The sequence below is a fragment of the Crotalus tigris genome, unplaced genomic scaffold, assembly GCF_016545835.1.
Source record: "Crotalus tigris isolate CLP2741 ecotype Arizona unplaced genomic scaffold, ASM1654583v1 scf7180000024437.13266115, whole genome shotgun sequence".
NCBI lineage: Eukaryota > Metazoa > Chordata > Lepidosauria > Squamata > Viperidae > Crotalus > Crotalus tigris.
Genome location: NW_024100606.1, coordinates 5,446,608 through 5,462,349, shown reverse-complemented (window position 1 = coordinate 5,462,349; position 15,742 = coordinate 5,446,608). Strand labels below are relative to the sequence as shown.

Sequence of the window (15,742 nt, the reverse complement as noted above, 5' to 3'; positions counted from 1 at the left end):
CTCGGAGGCCCAGGCCTGCATCGAGTAAGAGAACCAGTTGTTCAGGTATTTGAATTCCAGCCCTGCTCAGATCCCCCTTACTGGCTTCGCCTCGTGGCAGTGGCACTGGCAGCTCCCTCCCACCTTGTGTCTATTGTACGGTATGGTAACAACCAGAAAACCAGATGTTAAATTATTTGAATCCCACCACTGATTAAATATATCATTTCACAACTGCATGTAGTGTCTGGTTATTTGGGACATTGTTAGCTTGTTTATGATATTTCATTTAGTTTTAATATCCATGCTTCAAATACCTTACTCTTTAACAGTTAAGAATATTTATTAAAATGGATTGATTTGACCTTATTTGATACAAAGTACTCTCTTGTCTTACTTTGATTAAATATTAAGATTTTGGGCAGAAATATTAGTGGGAAATTAAAATACAGCCTGATTGTTCAGTTTTTGATGGCTATTTCTTATTTTAAATTTTACAGATTTATGGAAATACTTATTCACACAAAGTCGATATATTTTCCTTAGGATTGATCTTTTTTGAGCTTCTTTACCCTTTCAGCACTCAGATGGAGAGAGTCAGGGTAGGTATTCGTTAACAATAAACTGAAAATTGTTAATTTACCATTAGGTATAAAAATATAAACAAAGAATAATTTTTATATTAGCTATGATTCTATAATTCCTGTGGAGAAGCTATAGTTGAAGTTAATGTGCTTAAAAAGTTAATGAGTATATTTGAAAATAATGCCTTGTCAAATATATACTTGATCGGAAATTGGGAGTGATTTTTATATATTTTTTTAAGTTTGATTTTTGCTTTCCTAATGCCAAGATAAAGATTTCTGAAAGATTGTATAAATATAATTATTGAGTGAATGGAAATAATGTATTGGATTCAGAACAGTAGCAAGATAGGCACTTGCACAAGAATAAAAAATTGCAATAAGGTGTTTCTGTAACCTAAAAGGAGCAGATATAATGGCCTAAATTACAAAGGAAGGGTAATTAACATAATTGTGTGATGTTACAACTGAAAGAAATTAAAATACACTAATTATGAAATTGCAGAATATTCTCTGCTTTCATAAAGAGAAAATATTGTCCTCTTTAGGACTTGGAGCTGAAATATGTGTAATTCATATTTCAACACAAATAACTTTTTCTTTTAAAATGTTTTTACAGATTTTAAGTGAAGTAAGAAACTTGACTTTCCCACCACTGTTCATTAAGGAATATACACAGGAGGTATAAGGAATTTAAATTTCCAGTTTAGAGGTGTGCTTTAGCATTGGGGTTTTATTAGGTCAAACTGCATTTATTTTATTATTAAAAATCATAAGCCTGCTTGGTAAATTGTACTGTTACTCTGCTATGCTTAATCTTGTCCTTCATGACTTAAATCATTAACTAAGGAAATTAAATTTGGATTATTGGATCCAAGAAATAATGAATGCATCACAAGACTTCATTTGAAATCTTTGCCCCTAAATACTGCTTTTCTAGGCACTTTTATCATCTGGAGAAGGGGAAATTCAGTCTGTTCCAAAAAAGAACTTTATAATTTAAACTTGTTTCTAAACTTAGTTTAAACAGCACAAATGATCTTTATGGTATAAAACACACTCTCCTATCTAAGGCTGATTATCCAGCTATATCCCCTGTAGAATAAAGCCCCTTCCTCTCCAATGTGTGCCTATGTCTTTGTACTGGTAGTTTATTAAGACACAAACGCTTGAAATATTGTATTTGGAGGTCCTGCTCTGGTTTTCTTGCCATCTAGTCTGATACAGATATGTATATAACATTTTATGTATTATATAATAATATTATAATTATATTATGCCAGAGAATATTTATTTTAAGATAAGAGATAAAATGGGGGTCAGATTGAAACAAAATATATTTACAGCTGTTGTGCAGAAATTTGTTTTGTCATTGGCTGGAAAAGGTGTTTGCATTTAGTTTGTAATAAGGGGACAGCAGTTAGATAATGCTATCAATTGAAAACATCTCACCATCTGAAATAATACTGTTTTTGATGTTTTAGCATAAGATGGTAAAGCACATGCTCTCCCCAAGTCCCACAGAAAGACCAGAGGCTGTAGACATTATTGAAAATCCTCTCTTTGAAGATTTGGAATTCCTTGCAAAACCAGTGATCAGGCAGCGATCCCGAACAATGAGTTCATCTGGAGTCAAGCATTCAAGATAGCTGAGTAAATAATTTGGCACAATTACAGGAACCTTGCAAAAGAGCTTAAAACATTCCTGCAATATTCATATTCTAAGCTTCATTTTTTTCTTGTCTGATTCATGTACAGCACTGTTACCAAATGAAACTAAGAACCAAATGCTTTCAGTCTTTCACAAGTGAATGATTTTCACTTCGAACCCTGGCCTGATTTAATTACAGTACATTATTTTGCATTTAAATCTTGTACAGATGATGCTTATTATGTAAATGAAACTAAATTCTGTATTTTTATAGAAACAAAGCCTTCTAATACCAATATATAAGCCTTGATTCCTTTATATATATAAAAATGAAGATGATCTGAAAGGAAGCTAGAAGAGGTAAATAAAATTTTGTCCCTGTTAACATAAAGTAATTGTTTTACTATCAGTTGCCAGGTTTAGAGCAATAGTATGATAGGCTTCTTTTCAAAGAAATTAATTGAAGAAAATATTTAGATTGAATGAAAAATGTGTTGATTTAAAAGAAAGCTGCCTTGGATACAGTTTTGAATTGTGCCAGTACCAAATGAGGCATTTTTCTCTTTTTTATAATTTGAGGAATACATAATCTTGATATAAAAATTTTGTAGTAATCAAGTCTTACACATTTCTCTGTTAAAATGTTATTATTTAATGCCTTTTTTCAATGTATATATGTTAATTTTTATTTATAAAATTGGAAAAACAATCCGTTTGGGTTGGTAGTGTACAGTATGCACTTGAAGTAATTATTAAGTGCATTAAACTACTGTGACTTTTTTCAAGTCTGATTTAATAAAATCATTTCTATTTAGATGTAACTGTGTTGTGTTTCACAATTGAATGAAAATAACTTTTGATAATTTCATCCTCATTTGTATATGGTAGCTTTCCAGCACCCTGCTTTCCTACCTCTTATAAATTATTATTTTTTTCCAAGGGTCTGAAAATTGATACAGAAGCTATGTAGTGAGCTAGTTAATTTTTAACAAGTCATATAAGAAATGGTGAATACTTGCTTCCCCTTCAAATTCAATCATGTTTTGCATGTCTTTAAATTTGAAGGAAATATTTCTACCAAGTTGAAAGAAAATTTATCAAATATTTATTACTGCATGAGTTTGCTTAAAATGCCTACTTTAACCAGTAGATAACAAGAAATATACTGTATACTCATTCAGTGCCAGAGTGTCTTCCTGACTTCAAAATCAGATGGCTCCCATCAAATCATAAATGTGATTTGCAAAAGAAAAGCATGGGTAAATCAAACTGATTTACCGTATATGCCGGCGTATAAGACGACTTCCGGAAGCGCTAAACTCGGCGCCAAAGACGGGGGTCGTCTTATATGCCGAGTCTTATACGCCGGAAATACTGGTAGTTTCCGATGTATAAGACGACGTTCTAGGAAGGCGTATACGGTATATGTATACATTGGTATATATTGCTTGCCTTTGTATGTTTATTACCTGTTTGCATATTTTTGTGTTAAAAAAAGGTTGTATTTAAATTCTCTTTTTTCAAGATTATCCTCTGCAAATGTAATATAGGGATACTCAAAGGCTTGGGATGTAATTCTAAACTCCTTCTACTTTTACCCCTTTACCCCCAAAGTGCCAACACCTATGAGTTCAGATTTAAGAAAGTAACATTTTGAAGAAGGATATAAAAGAGCTGGGATGTTTGAAGTAGACATACTCTATGTGGGCTGCAAAAATTCAGAGAATGATAAAATTGTAGCAAATAATTTTCTGTAGGTTTTCGCTGTCAATTTTTTTCATCAGAAGCACAGTATTGCCTTTTCCATAGAACAATGTGCTTGAATATTTGAGGGGAATTTTCCCATAGATATGCAATTAGAAATGGAGGAAAAGTAGGCAGCATTGTAAATAAAACACAAGATGACTGGAATAAAAGAAATTTTAAATGTCAAAACCATTTTGGTTCTTAACATTTATTAATTTAAACCAGAAAGTATTTCTGATGGGCAACTTAAGGTGGGGTCAAGCTGGAGATTCCTTTTAAATATCTGTCTAAGTAAACATGGAAAATTATATCTGCCCATAAATAGCTTTATCTTCACTTTTCAAAGCTAATAGTGCAAAATTAAAGTATTAAAACAAAACTCAGTTGTGGATATACTGAAAGTCACAATGTTTGAAAAAAAAATGATACATCTAGATCAGGGGTAGGCAACCTTAGCTCTTTTATGACTCGTGGACCAACTCCCAGAATTCCTGAGAATTCTGATCTAGAGAGAACCAACTAAGTTATTCCATTAATAATAAATTCCTGTTAAACCTATCTCATAATATAAGAAGGAAGAGTTGTTAACAGTTTATGTGGACACTGTGTGGAAACTAGGCCCTTGCCATAAAATGAGCCAACTGGAATACATATATAACCTCAGCATCTTGGAACAGCTATTGCAGCCTTGATACTGGTGTTTCAACCTTAGCCACTTTAGAACATGTGGACTAACTTCCAGAATTTCTGGAATTTGAAATCCATTTGTCTTAAAGTTGCCATGGTTGAGAAACAATGCTTTATACCAGACATGTCAAACACAAGGCCTGGGGGCCGGATGCGGCCCACAACGTGGTTCATGTGGCCCGCGAAGCCATCCTGGAAACAGTGAAGGAATAGCCCCTATTGCCTTGGCCCTGGCCCAGGCCGCCTGGGAGCCAATGTACAGTTTTGTGGTGGTCATCTATGCTGAAACACATTCAGTCTTAGCTCCACAAGGCCGTCTGGAAACAGCAAGGGACCAGCCCCTGCCGCGTTGGCCCCGTCCCCTTGGTACATGCTGGGGAGGTGTCACCCTTTGTAAGGAATGAAGAAATGCACCATTGCCTGGAAGTGGCCAGCAAATGGCCCTCGCCTACTTCACATATCTGGCTTGATGGGCCCCGGGAGAGGGGTTTTGACAGGCAGTGGAACGCTCTCCTCACAGCGCTGAGAGGTTGAGCCAGGCGGTACAAATTCAAAAAGAAGCGTGCCACCGCTCAGCCCCCAGCCTGCCCGATTTCAGCAAGCAAAAAGATACAATGCCTGGCGAGCTTCACACTGTCCAGCTCAGCCTCTTGGTGCTGTGAGGAGTGCGCCCCGCTGCTTGCCGAAACCGGGCAGGCTGGGGGCTGGGTGGCGTTGTGCTTCTTTTCGGATTCATGCTGCCTGGCTCAGCCTCTTGGCACTGTGAGGAGAGCGCCTCACTGCCTGCCGAAACCAGGCAGGCTGGGGACTGGACGGCATTGCGCAGGTAACGTCGACTCACGTTGCTCATGGCGTCCCCTTCCCCAGAACCCACCAAGCCAGATATGTGAAGTAGGCGAGGGCCATATGCTGACCACTTCCAGGCGATGGTACATTTCTTCATTCCTCATGAACGGTGACACATCCAGCTGTGTTTCTTGCCTGTTTTTCTCCCTCATCTCAAATATTTTCCCACCACTCTGTTCGTAAGTAGGTAGGTAGGAAGGAAGAAAGGAAGGCAGGAAGGAGAGCGAGGGTTTGAGGGAAGTTCTGCCTTAGTCCTGCCCTGCTGCCCTTTCACCATCCCCTTGCCTCCTCCTCCTGGCCTATCCTGGGGGTCTCCCATCCTATTGCTAAAGAAGCTTTGGATACAAAGCCGGGTCTCCTCCATGGAGAGAGAATGGGCCTCCCTCTGACTTTGCCCTCATACCCATCATGAGCAACCTGGCTAAGGAGAGCAAGCACAGCAGCAGCAGCCTTGAGGAGGAGGTAAGTGCAGCTGGGCACCCCCTTGGGGTAGTATGGCAGGGCTTGGTGCCGCAGGTGCTTGAGGGCCGGGCTGAGTGTTTGACTCTGCTGCCCAGAACTTTGGGAAGCCCGCAGCACCATCCAGACCCCCTCACACGGCCTGAGAGGAACAGTGAGGCTCCTCCAGTGGACCATGCCTTGGCGCTTGCCCTGGTCCCACCTCCTGCCAGAGATCCTCAGATCTGTCCCACTCCTACCCAGGTCCCCACAGGCACCCTTGACGAGAACGATTTAGAGCTGGCCATGCCCACCCAGTAGGTCACACCCACTCCAGCCATGCTCACCCAGTAGGCCACACCTATCTTGGCCACACCTACCCGGCCCCCTGAGGGAAACTGCAATGCTGATGCGGCCCTCAATGAAATGGAGTTTGACAACCCTGCTTTATACCAATAGTAGCTCTTTTCCCAAAACCAAGCTTCCTTTCGGTCTCTGTTTTGAGAGATACTTCCCTGTGCTTTGAAAAATCAAAATGGTAAGATTGTGGTCTCTGACACTGACTGAAAGTTTGTGCAGTCTACTGCCAAATAATTCAATAGGGTGTGAGAGAATTAATTTAAGAGTGCAAAACAGTGTGGTCTGGTGTCTGATGGAGGATTGTAGAGATTCATCACAAATGATCATTGGCCTACCAAATAATAATACATTAGTATCTGTTGTCACCATTCATCTGTGCACACGTACATTATTTTCAGATATTTAATATTTAAAAGCATAGTATCCCTGACTAAGATAAAATACAGCCATCATGCCTTAAAGCCATTGATAACATTAACCTTCTGAAATTCATTCAGATGTCAGGGCAAAACTATTTCTAGCAATTGCTGTATATATGTATAAGTGTAGCTCTGTGCTGGATTGAGAAGCTTTTCCTTTCAATTCCTTTCAACCAATTTTTATTCTGTTTTGTTGCATGACATGGGGTGTGAATATTAGGACAAAACTTCTTTTCCCCACACTTTACATAATTTTGTGCATGCCTTTTTTCCCCCAAACAAGACATTTTTGACATATTCCCAACTTTATAATCATCTTGTTTGAGGTACAAATACCATAATTGTATACCAGCAATCTTGTAAAGATATTTGAAACAAAGGTTTGAATAAAAATTATGATTCTGCTATTCCTTATTGATTTCATAAGATTCTCAGTTTTTTGGTTACATTTTTCAGAGTAATTCTTCAATGGGTTATTTCCCTTGAGCCTTTTACCCAATCCAAGAATGTTCCTGGTTAGTCTCTATTAGCCAAGATTTGGTTTATATACATGTGATTTTTTTTCCCTGTCCCAAGATGCATCATGTTATCTTTTGTTTACACTGAACCACATTCTTCCAGACTGCAGAAATCGTTTTGGAGGCTCTACTTTGAGGTAACTTTCTTAATTTAATTCCTTCCTGTTACATAACACCCCTTGTTTGCAGTGTTCCACAGGGCTTAGTAACCCAGTAGGCTCTCTTTTCTTTTTTTTCCCCTTTTTTTTATATATTTTTATTAATTTTTATAGTCACAAGTTCTTAATATTTTATCAGCAACATATTGTCTGGGTTCCAATATTTAACTTACTAATACATATTAAGTTCCTTTCTACCTTGTTTTTCTAGACTTTGATAAAAAGGATCCCATGTTCTAAAGTATACTGAGTCTTTCTCCAGCATGATTGGATGGAGAATCCACAAGTGGGTTGTCTTAATCTTTCTGCTCAAATAAGACTAAGTCTGAAAGGTTGCTACGCCTCCGCTGTGCAAGAGCACCCCAGCTTACAACTTAGTCTCTTGTTCAGCAGACGCGTAAATTTTGCTCCTTCCAGATTTAGCAGCAGGTTGTATTATTCCCTTGTGGTTTTTTCCTTCCTTATAGCTAACCAACAATCAATTGGACTTATTTCATAGGCGCGCCACCGGGCTCAGCGCTCCGCCTAGACTTTCACTGACTTTCCCGTGCTTATTGAGCTTCTTGGACTCGTCCAATCACCAGCTGATCAGCGCGCCGCCGGGCCTCAGCATTTACCTGGTTCGTTGGTTGCCTCAAATACCTTCCCTGAGGCAAGGAATTTCGCTGCAAAAATTGTGCAGCCGCCATTTTGGGCGAGGCAAAACAGCTATATTGAGTTCCAGCCTTTTTTGCTCCTGTCTATTGCCGACAACCGTTTTTTTAGGCGCCAAATATAGGCGACTGCCATTTTGTAGTAGATAGTCCAAATTAATTTTTACATGAATTTGGCCATTCTGACAGATCGCTGGTAGTATTTCTGGGGAGGGCAATTCTGCTGCAGCATAGCTGCCTTTGCCTTTTCAATTGCCCCCAGCCCCCACCCCGCTCAGTAGACAGATACAAAGGATCCTCTGGGAGGAGGTGACACAAGCAGTGGTCACTTATATTGGGGGAGCACCAGTCTCAGGTCCTGGTTCCAGTGGTCTCAGACCCAATTACCTTTCTGCCCTTGCTCCAAGGTGTCTCTGACAGGATGGCAGATAATTCTGCCCCTCAGCCTGTGCATAGCCTTCCTGAATCCCCCGCCAAAAAGAAACATAAATCCTCCACAATGGAGGCAGCGGGGAGGCTTAAGGCAAAGGCCAAAGCTCAGCCCACCAGGAAGATACCCATAACGACTGAAAAAGAGACTAGCAGGCTCCAACAGGCTTTAGAAGGGGAACCTTCTGGATTAGGGAAACTGAACCCAGGTGGGGCAAACCATAACGTCCCTGCTCCACCTGTCCTATCACTATTTGAGCCCCAATCAGTTCCCTGTAGTATAGATCCGAGGGCCTGGTCTCCTCAAATGGAGACTACACAGATAGATCCCATGATCTCTAGTCTAAACCTTGAACAGCAGAGGGTTGCCACTCAAGGCATGCCACTATCTGGGGCGCAGGTGACCTTTACACCAACTGCAGCAGGGCTTTGCCCCTCTGAGCCATAGGCAGCATGGCCTGATCAGTTTCAGGCAATGGCTCAGGTCTTCGCTCAATTCATGGCCTCATTTGTCTGCCAGCAGCCCCAGCAGGTGCCTACAGCTCCTTCACGACCTTTCCATCAATCAGACAGCCACGGATTTCCTCAGGAGGCTTCTTCAGAGTCGGATTCTAAGGACTTTGACCCTACCGGGTTGCTCCTTTCAGACGATGAAGACGTCCCCCCACCAGACCCAGCACCTCTCACCGACTTGTTTGATCAATCTCTTTTTAGTTCTCTGCTTCTCAAGGCGTGCACCACAGCGAACATCGCTCCGGAGTAGGAGGCTCAGCTGGATCCTTCTACATCCAAGGACCCAAACCCACTGTATGCTGAGCCGGTGGTTCCACAGAAGCATATTCCCTGCCCCCCTTCTTCCGCAATACAGTGCAGAAGCAGTGGGTGAACCTGGGATCGCTTCCCTCTCCGGCGGTCTCAGAGAAAAACCTATTTAATGTAGCTCCTTCCTTCACTTCCTTACTGGAGGTCCCTCTGATTGATGAACCACTAAACTCTTTATTTCCCAATTCCAATATTCCAGGGGACATGGCTGAAGCGCTCAAGGCAGAGGACAAGAAATTTGACTCTGCCTTGCGCAGATCACATCAGGCTTCGGCGTGGGCAGTCAAAGCGTCTACATCCCTGGCCTTCTTCACTTGGGCCTCCATCTTGTGGCTCCACGAACTCCAGGATCTGATTCCCCCTGACCAGGTTCGTGCCCATCAGAACCTGGGTAAGTTGGTAGCCACATCCCAGCATATGGCGGACGCCTCCCTCCATGCTACGAGGTATTCTTCATGTGCCATAGCAGCAGACATCTCAGCCCGTAGACTTTTATGGCTCAAGAATTGGCGTGCATACCTGAAGGCTAAGTGGTGACTGGCTACTAAGCCTTATGGTGGGGGGCACCAATTTGGTGAAGCCCTTAACCCTTACTTAGTGGAGGGCAAGGACAAACGCAAGACTCTGATAAATATAAGTAGAAAGGGGGATAAACAACCAGGCAGAGGGGCTTCACCAAATTATTTTCCCAGGCAGTCCTTTCAGGCAGCTTCAAACGGACTGGCCTCAAACCTCTCGTTCCTTTTACCAGAGATCAGAGCACCAGAAGGACCATCCTGCACCCAGGCCCAAACCACAATTCCAGACCAAGCGGCCCTTTCAAGGCTCTGGAGGACGCCCTTTCAAATGAACTAAGTGTCTCCAAGGGCACTCCCCCCATAGGCGGTCGACTATCCCTATATGCCGATGTATGGGCAGCCACCACCATGGACTCATGGGTGTTAAACACCATCACTCAAGGGCTAATGCTGGAATTTTGGGCCAGTCCACCGGAGCATTTTTGGTCTTGTTCCACCCCCAAGAACAAGAGCAAAGCAGACCACTCCCACTTGTCACAGATACGGGCCATAGAACCAGTTCCCAGAAGATCAAAAGGGACAGGAGTTTTACTCCACTCTTTTTGTTGTTCCAAAGTCTTCGGGGGGCTGGAGGGCAATTTTGGATTTAAAGAGTCTAAATTACTACCTAACTTACAGGAAGTTCAAGATGCAGTCGCTTCAATCGATCTTGGCCAGCATCAGAAAAGGGGACTTCCTGACATCAATAGACTTAACGGAGGCATACCTACACATCCCTATCTTCCCTGTGCATCGCAGATTCCTCAGATTCTGCTAGGCCCACCAGCATTACCAATACAGAGCCCTTCCAGTTGGTCTCTCCTTGGCCCCCTGGGTGTTTACAAAGATATTGGAAGTGCTGGCCACCCACCTGATCATAAGAGTTGTGGTGCAGTGGCTAGAATACAGTATTGCAGGCTAATTCTGCTAACTGCCTGTTGCCAGTACAGCAGTTCGATTCTCACTGGTTCAATGTTGACTCAGCCTTCTATCCTTTTGAGGTTGGTAAAATGAAGACTCAGATTGTTGGGGGCAATATGCTGACTCTGTAAAGTGCTGTGAAGTGGTATATGTCTAATTATAGTGCTATTGTTATAATCAGTGCTACTTATCTACACATGGCAACCTGAGTGATAGTTTCTCTGTCCTTCTATGATGCCTGGAGGCTGTAGGAATCTGGATGAGGGACAACAGACTTCAACTATACCCTGACAAAACTGGGTGGCTTTGGGTGCATGGAGCCTCAGGAACCGAGTGTTTGTCATTCTTATTTCTGGACAGGGTTGCACTACCTTGTTCAGATCCAGTTCACAACTTATAGTTCTCTTCGTCTAATACAGGGGTGTCAGACTCGCAACATCACGTGACATGTTGCGACGTATCGTGACTTTTTTTCCATTGCCAGCAATGGGGTAGATGCAGTTTTGGCATGACGCATCTGGGCTGCTGGCCGGCAGTTTGACACTCTTGGTCTAATAGAATAACAGAGTTGGAAGAAACCTTGGAGTTCCTTCCAATTTCCTGTTCAAGCAGAAAACTCCATAACTTTCAGACAAATGGTTGTTCAATCTCTTCTTAAAAACCTCCATATTGGAGCACCCACAACTTCTGGAAGCAAGTTGTCCCCCTGATTAATTGTTCTAACTGTCATGAAATTTCTCCTTAGTTCAAGGTTGCTTCTCTCCTTGATTAATTTCTATCCATTGCTTCTTGTCCTGCTTTCCGGTGCTTTGGAGAATAGGTTGAATTGCTCTTCTTTGTGGCAACCCCTGAGATATTGGAACACTGCTGTCATGTCCCCCCTCGTCCTTCTCTTCGTTAAACTAGATATATCCAATTCCAGCAACCGTTCCTTATGTTTTAGCCTCCAGTCCCCTAATCATCTTTGTTGCTCTTCTCTGTGCTCTTTCTATAGTCTCAAATCTTTTATATATCATGGTGACCAAAACTGGATGCAATGTTCCAAATATGGTCTTACCAAGACATTTTAAAATGGTATTGACACCTCACATAATCTTTTTTTTTATATCCAAAATTTTATTTATAATACAGTTAAAAACAAACAAACATTGGATTTAACGTGACATTCCATTATATACATTCTTATCAGATTATTCCACTTTTTACAATCAATTCTTCATCTCTACATATACATCTAAGTTTTATATACAATACTTGTTCTAAAATAAAATATATTTCTATTTTAACATTCATCTTTAATCCCGACTGTCCTCTTCAAATTCCTCCAGTGGTAAAATTTATCCCAGGTTTCATAATAAACTGATCCACTTTTGTCTTTTTATATCATTGTGAGCCTGTCCATTTCCGCACATGCTAATATTTTATGTATTAACTCTTCCTCTGTGGGAATTTCCTTGCTCTTCCATTTTTGCGCTAAAGCAGCGGTTCTCAACCTATGGGTCGCGACCCCATTTGGGGTCGATCGCCCATTTTTCGGGGGTCGCCAAAGGCGGCGATCTGCCATTTTCCGCGGTGCCGTGCACACCCGCCGTGCATGGGGGCGGTGCCGTGCACGCGCGCCGCGCATGGGGGGAGCCCCATGCATGCGTGTCACGCAAGGGGTGGCGCCGTGCACGCGCACCGCGCGTGGGGGGGCCGTCGCGCATGCGCGTCACGCATGGGGGCGGCACCGCGCATGCACGCCGTGCGTGAGGCCCCCGCCCCCATGCGCGCGGCCCGGCGCATGCGCAGAACGTTTGTGTGACGGGGGTCGCCGTCACACAAACGTTGAGAAGCACTGCGCTAAAGCAAGCCTAGCTGCAGTCAGGATGTGTAGCAGCAGGTAGATTGCTCCCTTGTCATATTTTTCTGTTGTTATTCCCAATAAGAAGAGTTCAGGTTTTAACTCTAAGTCCAGTGTTAATATATCCCTCAACCAGTTTCGTGTCCTGTTCCAATACTCAAGAGTCTTTGGGCATTCCCACCACATATGGTAGTATGAACCTATTGCTGTTTTACATTTCCAGCATAGGGGTGAGATGTTTGAACCCATTTTGGCTAGCCTTACAGGTGGGAAATGCCATCTATAAAACGTCTTGTAAAGATTTTCCTTATATGAGGTAGCTAAAGTGAGTTTCCTATTCCTTTCCCACAGTTCTTGCCAAATATGTAGGTCGATACTGAAACCGAAATCCCTACTCCAAATTAACATGGTCTCCTTAACCTGTTCTTCATACATTGTCTGATCTAAACGAAAATGATATATTTTTTTAATCATTTTATCCTCGGGACCTATTAAAATTTTATCTAGTTCTGTCAGTTCTATCTTTATACCCCACTCTTTTTTATCTTGCCTATATCTTGCTTGTAGTTGGAGGTATGCCCACTATTCTAATTCTATTCCTGCATCTTGGAGATTCTTCCTCGATTTTAATTCTCCTCTCTCGTCTAGTATGTTTTTATAGGTTATTGCTTTCCCCAACTGAATAAACCTTGGGTGTACGTACATTTCTAGTGTTGAGATCCAATTGGGGACTTGCCTGTAGTTCTGTCATCAAATTTTGATCCATACATCTATTAGTGCCCGTCTGATGTAGTGCCTCTGGAAGTACTGGTGAACTTTATGCTTCTCATCCCATAACATGGCATGCCATCCCGTCTGCATGTCATGACCTTCCAGTTTTAATAATCTCTGATTTTCCAGTCGAATCCAATCCCGCACCCACAGTAGAATTGTAGATTGATAGTATTTTTCCAGATCGGGGAGGCTGAGCCCCCCCCCCTTTCCTTAGCATCCTGTAATAATTTTAATTTAATCCTTGGTTTTTTCCCTTGCCAAATGAATTTAAGTATGGTTTGGTTGAAATTTTGAAAGAATTCCTTTTCTAATCTAATTGGTATACATTGAAATAGGAATAATGTTTTAGGTAATATGTTCATTTTAATTATGGCAATTCTACCCATGAAAGAAAGCTGGAGATTTGTCCAGGTGTCCAAGACTATTTTAATCTGATCCATTAATTTGTCATAATTGTCTCTTTTAATTGTTACACACCTAGCTGTTAGATGTATCCCTAAGTATCTTATTTTCTTTGTGATCTGAATACCTAATTTATCAGCTAGTTCGTTTTTCTGTGATCTAATCATATTCTTCACAAGTATTTTGGTTTTTTCCTTATTTATCTTTAGGCCTGCCATTTCACCATATTCACCCAGTACTTCCATTAGCCTTGTCCCTGATTGTAAAGGTTCTTCGAGTATGAAAACAAGATCGTCAGCAAAAGCTTGCAATTTAAAAATTTCTCTCTTAATCTCTAAAACTAAAATTAAAATCTCACATAATCTTGATTCTATCCCTGTATTAAATGTAGCCTAGGACTGCATTGGCTTTTTTGGCTGCTGCGCACTCTGTGGCTCATATTTAAGTGATTTGTCTACTAGGACTCCAAGATTCCTCTCACAGTTACTACAATTGAGCCAGATGCCAGGTGGCAGGCATGAGTTTGTGATCTTTCCTGAATCATGATTCCCTGCACTTGGTTACTTGAGCCCTGCTCATTTCTTGCCTGGACTACTGCAATGTGCTCTATATGGGACTATCCTTGAAATCAATTTGAAAACTTCAGCTGGTGCAAAGTGCAGCAGAAAGAGCAGTCTTTGGAACCTCTAAGGTGACACCTATTACACCTCTTGTTCTGCAAAGTTCACTGGCTATTGGTCTGCTTCCAAGTGCAGTTCAAGGTATTGGTTATGACTTTTTAAAGTCCTTAATATGATGAAGCATCTCTTCCCACTAAGATGTCCCGTCTTATTTGTGCCAGTAGAGAGAGAGCCTACTTCAGATCCCCGTAAAGAGCTCCAACTCTCAGGATCCAGAAGAAAAGCTTTTTCTGCTGTAGCATCTGCCCTTTGAACATCTTACCCTCTAAGGCAGCGGTTCTCAACCTTAGAGACCCCATTTGGGGTTGATCGACCATTTCACAGGGGTCGCCAAGCAAGACTGTCCGCCATTTTTTTCCCCTTTTCCGGCAGGTGCCTTACCTCCCTTGGGCTGGTGGCCAGCTGGTGGCCCAGCCGGTGGTCGGCCTGCTCCGTCTCTGCCACTTGCCAGCTACGCCTCGGCACCACGCATGTGTGGCGCTCCCAGGCAGGGAAAGTCCTCGACTTACAACCGGTTGGGTAGTCCTCGACTTACAACCAGTTTAGTCCTCGACTTACGACCAGTTGGGGGTCGCGGCATTAAAAAGGTTGAGAACCACTGCTCTAAGGCAATATCTTCCCCCAACATCTTATGCTTCTGTGAGAGCCTAAAGATGTGACTACCGATTAACTTGGGGATCACATGGGGGCTGCTAGATTAATTGCAAGCTCCATCTCTCTCCACCTGTTCTCTGCTCTCCACCCATCCATCTTTTTGCTTATCATACTGATATATTATTCTCATTGTGTTTCTTTGTCATTGTTTATTCCATTATTTCTGTTCTGATTATACTTTTTTCATTTTTCTTTTTATTATTGTAAGCTGCCTAGAGTAACCCCAGACCGAGATAGACTGGAAATAAATTGAACAAATAATATACAAAGAGTAAAATGCATAGCTATCTGCATATTTTTTTATTTCTGGAACTAATAATATGTAATTGTTTGTTTTTTTAAAAACTAGAAAATGGGCATGGGAATCTCAGCTCCGAATATTAAGGAAAATATTTCAAAGATCAGATTGTATTTATGTATTTATCTGTAAATTACTGCAATGTGCTTTCTATTAATCTGTCCTGGAAGTTCCTTGAGAATGCCAACTTGAGTTCCACAGCACCTATGACCACTAGATGCTGCTGGAAGTCCGAAAATCCCAGCACACAAGCATCTCTTGTACAGTTACACCAGCTGCTGTTTTTTTTTTTTCTGACATTGAATTAATGTGACATTGACCAA

General features: G+C 41.7%; 1 protein-coding gene across 4 annotated transcripts in view; it reads left to right on the top strand.

Moving 5' to 3' along the window:
- EIF2AK3 (eukaryotic translation initiation factor 2 alpha kinase 3) overlaps positions 1-3,035 on the top strand; it is a 69,838-nt gene extending 66,803 nt beyond the window's left edge. For 2 of the 4 annotated variants that reach the window (XM_039331642.1, XM_039331645.1), the window contains 3 exons: positions 480-581; positions 1,183-1,245; positions 2,048-3,035. In XM_039331642.1, coding sequence (XP_039187576.1) covers positions 480-581; positions 1,183-1,245; positions 2,048-2,212 — 330 coding nt within the window. In that variant the 3' untranslated portion in view covers positions 2,213-3,035. Of the gene's footprint in view, positions 1-479; positions 582-1,182; positions 1,276-2,047 lie in introns of all 4 variants that reach the window. The other 2 variants (XM_039331644.1, XM_039331643.1) reach the window with 2 other exon arrangements.
- Positions 3,036-15,742: the final 12,707 nt, after the last annotated feature.